This window comes from Onychomys torridus, chromosome 6 (genome assembly GCF_903995425.1).
Source record: "Onychomys torridus chromosome 6, mOncTor1.1, whole genome shotgun sequence".
NCBI classification, from domain to species: domain Eukaryota; kingdom Metazoa; phylum Chordata; class Mammalia; order Rodentia; family Cricetidae; genus Onychomys; species Onychomys torridus.
Genome location: NC_050448.1, coordinates 60,389,843 through 60,401,325, shown reverse-complemented (window position 1 = coordinate 60,401,325; position 11,483 = coordinate 60,389,843). Strand labels below are relative to the sequence as shown.

Here is an 11,483-nt window from a genome sequence, read left to right as displayed (position 1 = left end):
CTAGGTGTCTCCTGCTCCAGGTCCTGCTGCAGCTGACAGATGTACTTTCCATGGTTCATTCACCTCATCTGTTTCAGTGTCATCTGTGAGCCCCTCTTGAGCATCCAATCTAACAACACTGCGTGCTGCCCGCTGACCTTGTTAATCTCTTTATTTTCCTTTGTATAACTTGTTACTAGGTGAAAATGTATTTCTGCCATCTTCCTTAATGAAACAGAACTTTGTGAACCCACCCCCTCTCTGCAGTGCTCAAGCCTGTGTCTCAAATCTCAGATCCCTGCCTTGTATACTGTAGGAGCCAATTAAAGCACTTATTCTCAAATATCGTCTTTAATAACTTTTATAATCTTGAGTCCACACCTACAACACTACCTTCTTTTCTACATTAAAAAACAAATTCTTAGTTTTATTTTGTTTTTCTTTCAGTTCTCTAATTTTAACTTTAATTTTCATTGATTCATCCTGCTGGATTCATTTTTTTATTTCTAGTATGAAGAAAAATGACTTCATGTGTTATTGCCATGATTCTTTTTAAAATACAACCAATTTATTTCAAAAGCTGTATTTATGTGTAGGTGTTTTGCCTGCCTGCATGTACGTATGTGCTCGGTGTGCATGCAGTCCCCACAGAGTCCAGAAGAGGATGTCAGATCCCCAGAACTGGAGTTAAAAGACATGAGCCACCATGTGGGTGGTAAGAACAGAGCCTAGGTGCTCTGTAAGAGGGCTGTAAGCCATCTCTCCAGCCCCATACTTTGATCTTTCAGGAAGATCATTAACTCATCTATATCTGTTTAAAATATTACTCATAAAATTATAAATAGAATATCTCTCAGAAAGTCTGTTGTTTTTACTTTAAATTTGAGTAAATTTTGCTGTGCATATTCTAGGCATTTCTGCCAAACTGTGTTCTTTCATGCTGATAAAATTCCTCTCTGCTAGCCATGGATAGCTATGGTTTATTGCAGAATCTAAAATAAATGAAGCCAATATACTTGGCTACGTCAATATGCTGTCTTAAACAATATGCTTAAGATATTGTTTACAGCTTGTTTCTAAATATACCTGAAACTCAGACAGTATATGTGTACACTGTGAGAATGAGAAAGAAAGATAAAATTCTATCTCAGAAGGACATTCTGATTTTTGGCTTTTCTAAAATTTTATAGTGGAACATTTGCACTTATTTCTCTAGGCCCTTCAATTGGTTAAAAGCACATAGCTGTGTAAGAATTCTCACCTACTGGGTTTAAGGCGTGCACAGCACAGTGTCCTCCCTCCACACCCATTCTCACATACTAAAACTCATCCTAAAACCATCTGTGCTTCAGAACACAAGTGGAGCCCAGGCCTTTGCCCTGAGGGCTGACTATCTAACAATGAGACACATTTATTTCGTTTTCTAAACAAAATAATTCTTTCTCATTCAAGAGATGGAATGGCGTGTCTGGTATTTATTTGGTATGCCTTCCCCCTTTCTTATTACTCACTTCACAGCTTTAGTTTAGTTTTGTGTCGGGTTAAACGAGCAAAGTTACATAGGCGAAGACAGTAGGATGTGCTAATTGACATCAAACAGCCAAGTGCTAAGTTAGTAGGAAAAAGGTATAGCTTGATGGTCTAGCCATTTGGTTCTGAATCTTTCTCAGGCTGCCATAGTTCTATCTCAAATTGACACTTCACTTTCATCTACATGGACTCAGAATAATTCATACCAGTAGAGTTAAAAGAAAAATTGAAATTCTGAAGACCAACAATTGACTCTGTCCTGTGTTTTATATTGTGCTTTAAAAAAGTGGGTAAATGTAGTATTTGGCACTGACAATCAAGCACTTGCTACTTACTTGGTTATATGTCTGAAGTCTATTACTCAGTTCTGTGGCATTCCAAGGACAAAGCCATGCAGAGGGAAATAACCTAGCCATAATCACCCCTACCATTTCTTTCTGCAATCCACCCAGAGTGTGCTTGTGTGGGGGAGAGGGTTGCAGAGAGAAAATACATGGAAGTTTTCATATAAAGTGCATTTTAGTTAAGTTTCATCTAGCATTAGTTTGTAAATCACAAGGAGGGAGGAGAAAGAGATCCCCCCAAAAGTGATGTCACAAACGACAGGCACGTCAGAGCTGTCTTTCCTGAGTTCAAACTCTTCTGTTTCCTGCATCTCTTTGCTTGTGTTCTCTCTTTCCTTTCAGACTGAAGCCTCTATTCTGTTCTCCATCACTCATGCTTCAACCACCACCCTCTTTCTTCTTCCCTCCCTCCGATGTCAAAAATGGGCAGAAGCCCACACTGAGGTACCTAGCTGTAGATGTAACAGTCTTATTAAATAAGAAACACAGAACCAAAGGCAAAGTTAAAAGCCCAAGAGGTCAGAGCAGTAGCTAAGAGCTGATACTAAAAACCCTTTCTTAGCCTTCCTGCCACTGCGTCCTTCCCCTCAGAAAGAGACTTACTTCTTGTGTATCTGTTTTTTTATTGACTTTCTGTTCTGCCTTCTCATTGGTTGTAAACCCAACCACATGACTTCCTTGTCACTGCCTGTCTATACAGAACTCCAGGTCTTCTGTGGTTGGTATTGAGATTAAAGGCATGTGTCTCCACGTTGGCTGTATCCTTGAACACACAGAGATCTGCCTGTCATATGATTGGGTTTAAAGGTGTGTGTCACCACCGCCCGCCTGGATCTCCCTGTGGTTTGCTATTAGCTCTGACCCCCAGACAACTTTATTTAACATACAAATAAAAGCACATTTCAGTAAATATCACCATAACTAGCTTAGGACCTAAGCAAAGCTTCTCCAACTCCATGCATCCTAGAATTCCTCTGGCACAGTGGTTTTTCCATCCCAACCCTCTCTTCACAGTCAAACAACTTGCTCTATCCTTCTACACACAAGCAAAAGATACCATGAAGATAACTTCAACAAACTTACCTAGAAATCGTCACTGGCCAATACTCACTTGTGCATTTCATTGCTTTGAAACAGCTAGTCCTCTTGAACCCTTAGTTCCTACCTTGCTCTTTCTAGCACAATGGCAAAAGAACACAAAAGCAACAGTGCTGTTAGCTATGAGCTGATAGTTGACTTTCACCGCTAGAACTTCTAGAAAATAGCACGGAGAACATCAAGGACAAAGGTGTAGGGAAATGGATTCTGCCCCAGTTGGATATGGATATCTAACTTGGGATAAACTTACATATGTGAGAGCTGCCAGTAGTGGATCACACATTGCAATATTTTTAAAAACAGTGAAATGAGCAATTCCCTAAAGATACAGCATTTCCCCCTATATTTGCCCAGGAATCCGTTTTGGAAGCTGATCCAATGATTACTACTGGGACACAGAATTTTGACATCCATTTGGTACTGATTTACACCAGGATTTTTAAGGCTGCCAACAAGAAAGTCCAGAATTTCAGGCAGCCAAAAATTCCAACAAGAGACAACTGTCTTTTATTTTATAGCTTATGAATTTGGGGCTTAATATGATTTTCCACTAACAAGTTCTGTACCCCCTCCCGAGTGCCAAAGCCGGTGTAGAGATCAGCAAAGTAACACAGAACAGATGAGGCAGCTTAATATTCAACTTGAAGAAAGACAGTTGAAATTATATTGTTTACTTAGGAAAAAGCACTCTGGTTTAAAGGGCTGACACGTGATTTATTAGGAGCACTTAACCAGCATGTTCACATCTTACCCTCCACTCGACTTGTGGTTGGGTTTTGGTGGTGCCGCAGTGCTGGGAATGGGGTTAATAAAGTCGTCAATTAAAGATCTGCTAAATAATGGTGTGGAGCTCTAAATATGTCTTGTCTTCTGTTTCATATGAAATAGCAAGGGGGAAAACACCCACAGGATCATGTTCAGTAATAAATCAAAAGGTGAAAAACTTAGGGAAGAGTTAGATGGGTCACTCCCTGTTTCTAAAGAATGGGAGAATCCATTTAAAAGCAAGGCATTTATGGCTAACACAGATAATTCTGCTACAAAGTAAAGCTTTCACATGTAATTAGCAAAAGAAAACACTATGAGTGTCTTCCTCTGATCAATGGGCTCTACTGAAGAGTCGATAGACAGCCCATTGGCACAGTGAAATAATTACTTTTTGTCTTTACTTTTTTTAGTAAAAGTTATTAAATTTCTTCTTCAGATGCTCCAAAGATAAGGGGGGATATGAATCAGTGCTATGATATTTAAATGGCCCACTTGTAAATTCCCTAGAATTCCAGCTTATCCAAAATCCTTTATGGCCATCACACTTACTACTTACTAATGTGGTTTAGACATATGCTCTGAATTTGAGTCAACAAGAAGATGTACTTACATATTCTATCAGTATAGGCACCCATCAAATTACTGACCCACTACACTGAATAGCAAACTCCGCCTGCCATGGTTTTGAGTAAATACAAATTATTTCACATAGTTCCACAGGTGGGATACACAAAAATAAATAAATAAAAGAGCTCCTTCCAGGGAAGAAGCCCACTTGTTCTACTGAGAAAATGATCCAGGTGCATTAGGGATTTCACACTGGGATTCCTAGAAGGTGATCCCAAATCCTGACTGTGGTCCCCCATCTTCTGCTCCTCACGGGAAGATGACTTATAGATCATCATCTTCAGGATGCATTCAGCCTCCTAACAGAAAGAAAGCATCTCTGATGCCCTATTGGTCCATCAGGGAGGGGTATGACCATACATGTAAGCACCAGATTGTGTTTCTGAACTAGGAACTGTGTAAAGCGGAATTCTTTACACCCTGTTGTGAAACTGTTCCAGGTAACAACAAAGTAATGGTAAATAAATGGAAGAAAGACTTCTGGCACCTACCCTTAACTTTAATAATAGAAACTTTCATATATATATAAAAACTTCATTTAAAAATATACTGCTAAATTACTCTATGAAATTTATAATTAGCTCGTAACATAATTTCATCTACACAAACTTTAAAAGTGGGCATTGAGTAGATAAATTATCTCATGCCCAAAGTTACTATATGCCGAAGAAAATAAAATGAAGTAATTTCTATAAATTAACCTTCAAAGTTTCTTATCTGGACAGAGCACTGGAGGGGCATCATTTGTAGAGAAGGCAGAGCTATCATGTCTCTGATGGCAGACTGCTGCCAAAGCATTGTCCTGTTCTTCTCAGCCATATATTGAGAACATACTTTCTGCTTCAATCAAGAATGCTCATTTGGGCCATATCAGCCCTGAATCATGAAAAATTCCAGTCACAATTTCTGATGATTATTCAAATCATAAATTCTGAACATTAAAACAAACAAAAAAGCAGGAATAACAAACAGACTAGTTAATGTCCACAGATGTGAGTCCTGAGAGCAACCCAAAAAGTCTAAAAGGGGAAATAACTTCTCATTAAGGCTGGAAGAACTTCTAGAAACTGAAATGGTCAAGTTTTAGAAAATGCTGTTCACAGGAGATTTCTCACTGTTGGGTAAGAGTGAACCCATCCTTTCGGACATGCTTGTGTCTCTTTGTCAGTCTGTACAGAGTGCTCAATGAGCAGGGAGTTAACACTGCAGCCACTTTATACTTGGAGTTCATCTTTAGCTTTCAGTTCAGGGCACATGCCCCGTCCGTGTGTTCCTACAGGTTCTCCATCCAGCAACACTGGTGACCTGGTAGGAGTCTGTATCGTCAGTAGGGAAAGAGATGGAGAGAAGCTGGGAGTCATGGCTTCTGGTACAGAACTGCCATAGAAGGGAAGGGGAGATCGGGGGAATTTCTGAAGAACCTGTCCCAGGGTGATGGCTGGCATTCGTGGTGGAACTGCTTTAATCCCGGGCTGTGCTACTGCTGTTATCAAAGGGGGTGGGAAAACAAATGACGTGTTTTGTGGGATGCCAGGCATCTGCAAATGTTCATCCTTTAGTCTGGCAATATCGGTAAACACTGAGGCTAGGTGCTGGAAATTGGGTTCCCAACTGAGGAAGTAATCCCAGGCATAGCTGCCTCTGGCACCATCAGCAGAGGCTGCCTGAGTTGAAAGAGCTGCACACCTTCCTTCCTGACTGACTGAAGTAAAGGACTCTTTCCTGCTATCAGCTAAGACACCTGCTTTCGCCTCTCTTGCCTGGGATAATGCATTATTTTGAACATAGAGTGTGTCACAGTCTTCCCCCCTGTCTCCTCCCTCAAACATGTGTCTGGCTTCCACTGCCTCAGTACTAGCCATCACATCTGTCTCTCCCGAGAGGCAAGAAAGCTGATCAGAGTCCCTGGGGATGCCTGAGTCTGGCACCCTGGACCCCCGGTCACTCAGCACAGAGTCTGAGTCCTTTCTATAAGGCTGCTCATTTATCCTCTGGATTTCTTTATCTTCTGCAGTTTCTCCATCCACAGAGCAGTGGCCACTGGAGTTTGAGTGCCTGTACAGGTGGAGAATGTCCTTCTCCATGACACTCATTAAGTTCAACCATTCAGCAGGCATAGCTCCAGCAGGCCCTGTTACATCCCTGTACTCCACAGTCTGCTGCCCAGCCTTGAGCTTGTTTGCAGCTCCAGTCAGCATGGGGTCATCATCCTGGGATGATGGTGTCTTCTCCTCAGAACTATGTAGTGGGTTTTTCTGCTGATGCCTTAAAATCAGTACAATTAGAGTGCAGACAAGGAAGAGGAACACTAAAAAGGAGACCAGGAGGCTGATGGAGAAACTGTGAGCAAATGCTGTTCTGTGATGTCCTTCAGATGGCAAAGAGACATTAACAAATACACTGCAGGATGTGGACTTGGAGCTGGGCTTGGGGCTATGTGCAATTATTTTCACTTCAAGGATATCTTCTTTGGTGAGTTGACTGCTGAGTAGGAAAGGGGTTCTGATCCAGTAAATGTTGCCATTCGTTTTGTTTACTGAAAAAAGAGGGGATGGAGTTCTAAGGGAATAAAGAACGACCCCATCGACACCATCATCTGCATCTGAGGCTTCCACTCTGCCAATCAGCTGTTGTCCTTGACCTTTCTCAGAGAGACTGAAAAAGTATTGATCTTGAGTAAAGATGGGTTCAAATTCATCTACCCCTTCAACTTCTACCCAAACCTCTAGGGAAGCTGTGGCGCCACCTCTGTCTTTGGCCTGAATGACCAAGCAATACTTGGTAACACTTTCATAGTCAAGCATTTGCTCAGCTTGAATATCCCCTGTTATAGGGTCAATGACAAAGAGATCCTGATAGGGGTGAATACCATGTGTGACTAGGCAGGATGACAAAATTGAGTAAGTCACTTCTCCATAAGGCCCGGCATCAAAATCCAGAGCATGGACAGAACATACAATGGAGAAAGCAGGCAGGTTTTCAGGAGCGACACAGGTCAAGCTGGAGGACATAAACTGAGGAGTATGGTCATTGTCATCTAACACATTGATACGCACGACAGCAAAAGAAACGTGTTTCTCTTCTTCATCAGCCGCTTGCACAGTTAAAGTGAATGTTACAATTTCCTCATAATCCAGAGGTTTCACCAAATAGAGAACCCCAGTTCTCTCTTCTAAGTAAAAGTGTTCCTTCTCATTTCCAGAGATTACACCATAGGTGATTTCTGTGCATGAACCCATGTCACGGTCATCTGCTGATATCACCGTGATATGACTCCCTACAGGGGTGCTTTCCTTGACATGGGCAGTGTACTGCCAACTGCTGAAGATGGGTGGGTTGTCATTGACATCCAGAACCTCTATGGTTATGACAGCTGTGGAACTCAGAGGAGGGTGGCCATGGTCAGATGCTAGGATGACAAGCTTGTGACTGGAACTAGCTTCCCTGTCCAGAGCATGATACAACACAAGAGCACCCTCCTGCTGATGGGGGTATGCTGAGTGAAGGAGATTGGTTTCAATGTGGAAGTAGTTGTGTAAGTCGCCACTGATGATGGAATACTTAGTGTGTGTGTTTTCAAAAGTGTGGTCACAGTCGAGAGTTGAAAATGTCATGAGGGTGCTTCCAATGGGAGTGTCCTCACTCAAGCTAAGATTAGAGTGCCCCACTGTAAACTCAGGGGCAAAGTTGTTCACATCTTGTATTTCTATCTCTACTAAGGTAAGTGCCCTCAGGGAGGGAGTTCCACCATCACTGGCTTCAACAAGAAATCGAAGTGTTGATATCTTATCCATAAGTAATGTAGAACCAGTAGTGAATATGGTGCCTGGAAAATAAGACAGCAGGTCAAAGCTGTGAACTAAATGTTCAGGATTTATTTAGCTGGCAAATGCTTAATGAATATGTAAACATGCGTTGCTTTTTGATGCATGTGTTAAGTTACAGGCAAATAGTGCAAATAGATTTCAAAATTATTATATTTGTACAAAAGCTCCAGAAGCAATCTCAATTTCCATTCACATGTACTACTTGAGACAGCCTTTGCTACATTCTCTCTGGATTGTATTTTTGTGTAGTAAGTTGTTTCATTATCATTTTTAAAAGAATGTAACTCTTGTCTCATATATTTTTATTTTATCCCATTATCTATGAAAATATGTACAGAAAAACTCTAGCATAAGATAATTATTCTGAACTGGACAAGGTAGCGCCTGCCTATAATCCTAGCACTTGGCTGGAAGATCGAGAGTTTGAGACTAGACTGTTATATACAATGGGACCTTCTATGCAATAAAAATAAGAATGAAATGGCTGGGATAGTCAATCACTCAAGTGGTAGAATGTATGCCTGGCAACTCTCTCTCTCTCTCTCTCTCTCTCTCTCTCTCTCTCTCTCTCTCTCTCTTGCTCTCTCGTTCTCTCTCCTCAACATGTATGGATGGGAAATTACTCTGGAAATAATTCCAGCCAAATGAAAGCCATGAAAATGTTGATGTAGAATGCTTAATTATAAAGATGTCTTTATAATTTATCATGAGTTAATTCAGCAAGCAGAATTTTTTCCTTAATGATACAATATATTAAATCTCTCTCTTATGGTAAACATAGAAATATATAACATTTATAAGTCCATACACAGTGGCATTTTTATTAAAGTGTTTTAAGTGTGGTTACTAAAAATAAATGCATAGTGGTGAGGTATAAATGCCACATTTCAATTATAGTCACACCATGAACTAGACTGACTCGATAGCAATTACTAATTTAAAACATTCTAAACAACACTGAGGCAATAATTGTGTATAACACCCATCAGGCCAAATTCCTGCTAAGAATTAAGTGCTCAGGGGCTTGCACTGCACACACTGTTATAGGTTGATGCAGGACAGCAGTTGCCAGTGTCTGAACTTCTATGAGAAGAGAAGAAAAGCATGAGATATATAGACAGAAAGGGCAGTGACACTCCTAACATACTTAGACTTACAATGTGGAAACACGTCTACAAGTTGTGTGGCATTTCTTATTTCTCTCATTACAAGCATCCAATGAGTCTTATTCTGATAGTTTGGACCTAAATTTTTTCTTTCAGATAATTCTTTACAATTAATTTTAAACTCACCCCTCACTTGAAAATGATGCTGTGATGGGTAGAGATGAGACCAAAGTGGGATGTCCGGGTTCTATTTTTTTCTAGACTGTGCCCTGCTAGGACACTGTGTTGCTGATTACCCCTCTTACTGAATTCAGCAATCAGTGTTTGCTCACTGTTAATGCCCCTTGTCCCCTGCCTGAATGTCTGAGTGAGCAGTTACTCTCTGAGTACATTGCACACCACAGCTGTTCTTTCTTATAAAAATACAAAGGGCCTTGGAAGATACTACATGAAGTAGAACTCTGCTATGGCTGCTATTTGGTAGAGATGGATACTAAATTGCTTTCTCTTTTTAAATTAATCTCGTCTTTATTGAGCGTATGGCACTACCACTGACTATCTTTGCACTGAGCTGAGTAAACAGCTTCTGCACTCCAGTTGTATAAAATTCTCATTAATGAGCAGATCCTTTTGCCATTATTTTTTTTATTCTTGCTGAGTCACAAAACAACTTCCTAAACCCTGTCAGTTGGATGCATGAACTTGGGTATCACTATATTGATGGTGATGGTGATGGTGGGGGTTGACTTTGCTGCATTTCTTTCTGGTGAGCAACATTTCACCAACACCCTTTGCTTTCTAGCCACTGAGATGCTAAAGAAGTACCTTCGCCATTTCCCACTGTAAATAAGTAAGAAAGCAGTGCCCATAACTGCAGCAAGCAAGAGGAGGGGAAGAGGACTGTGTTAGGAATTTTCAAATAATGTTTAGTGATGCACTAAAACCACTGTAAGTAACTCACCATTCTTGGGATCAATGGAGAATCCCTCAGAAGAGGAAAGGATCCTGTAGGAAATGTCCTCACTGCTCTCTAAGTCTGTGGCAGACAGGGTCAGCACTGAGTACCCTCCAGGTACTAGTTCAGGAACTGTTGCCTGAGGACAAAAGAGGACAAAGGCATCATGCTTGCAAATATGTAATTTTCAGGAGTAGGGGCAGAACCAGATATCATGCCTTTGATTTTGACTCAAGAAACTCCCCAATCTGCCTTTCATAGGTCTTGTGGTGCTTTGAATGAAAATCGCCCCCACAGGCTAATAGGGAGTGGCACTACTGGGAAGTGTGGCCTTGTTGGTGTAGGTGTGGCCTTGTTGGAGAAAGTCTGTCACCAGTGGTGGGCTTTGGGGTTTCAGAAGCTCAAGTCAGGCTCAGTGTGGCACTTTCTCTTCCTGTTGCCTATGGATTCAGATGTAGAACTCTCAGCTCCTTTTCCAGCATCATGTCTGCCTGCACATTGCCATGCTTCCTACCATGATGAAAGTAGACTAAACCTCTAAACCTATAAGCCAGCTCCAGTTAAATGTTTTCCTTTATAAGAGTTGCCTGTGGTCATGGGGTCTCTTCATAGCAAGAGAACAATGACTAAGACAGGCATGTTGATGTATAGAGTTGTTATATTGAAACCATTATGTTAACAGTCCCTAGGTTCAGAAAATAATTTTGATTTCATTCAATTTGGGTTTTTACTATGAAATGTTTCCTTTCTAGATTATTTCTGAATGACAGAAGGTAGTGCAATAACTAATTTCATGTTAGATGCATTAATTACATCACTCAAGGGAGGCTTTATGGAGGACTGCTACTTAGGTTAAGTTTTCATGTTAATCTTCTTTCCTTTGCTCCATTGAAGAATGTTGGGATACATTTCCAAAACCTCAAAAGAATGTTATCACTGTCCTGACTTCTGTAAACATATACTCTGCCCTAAAACCTAAAGTCTTTCTAGAAATGCTCACAATCTGTTTGTGTGGAAATATTAATCCATGTATTCCAAAGAATCTGCCCAAAGCATCCCCAGATAGTGTAAATTAGCTCATCTTCTCTGTGGCCTTGCAAATACTGGGAAAGTTCCAATTGCTGTAAACAACTGGATTCCAACTCCACATACACACAGGAGAACATAAAAAAAAAGCTAGTGGTCTGCATACTCAGTAAACTGAGATAAATAAGTCAAGTAATTCCAGATGATTTCCAGTCAACAATAT

General features: G+C 40.8%; 1 protein-coding gene across 2 annotated transcripts in view; it reads right to left on the bottom strand.

The window, feature by feature from the left end:
- Positions 1 to 2,712: 2,712 nt before the first annotated feature.
- The window catches only part of Dchs2 (dachsous cadherin-related 2), a 216,929-nt gene continuing 208,158 nt past the window's right edge, over positions 2,713 to 11,483 (bottom strand). The window contains exons 19-20 of one of the 2 annotated variants that reach the window (XM_036191045.1): positions 10,241 to 10,373; positions 2,713 to 8,172 (exon numbers count right to left, since the gene is read on the bottom strand). In XM_036191045.1, the coding sequence (XP_036046938.1) occupies positions 5,561 to 8,172; positions 10,241 to 10,373 (2,745 nt within the window). In that variant the 3' untranslated portion in view covers positions 2,713 to 5,560. Of the gene's footprint in view, positions 8,173 to 8,724; positions 9,257 to 10,240; positions 10,374 to 11,483 lie in introns of those variants that run through there. The other variant, XM_036191046.1, reaches the window with a different exon arrangement.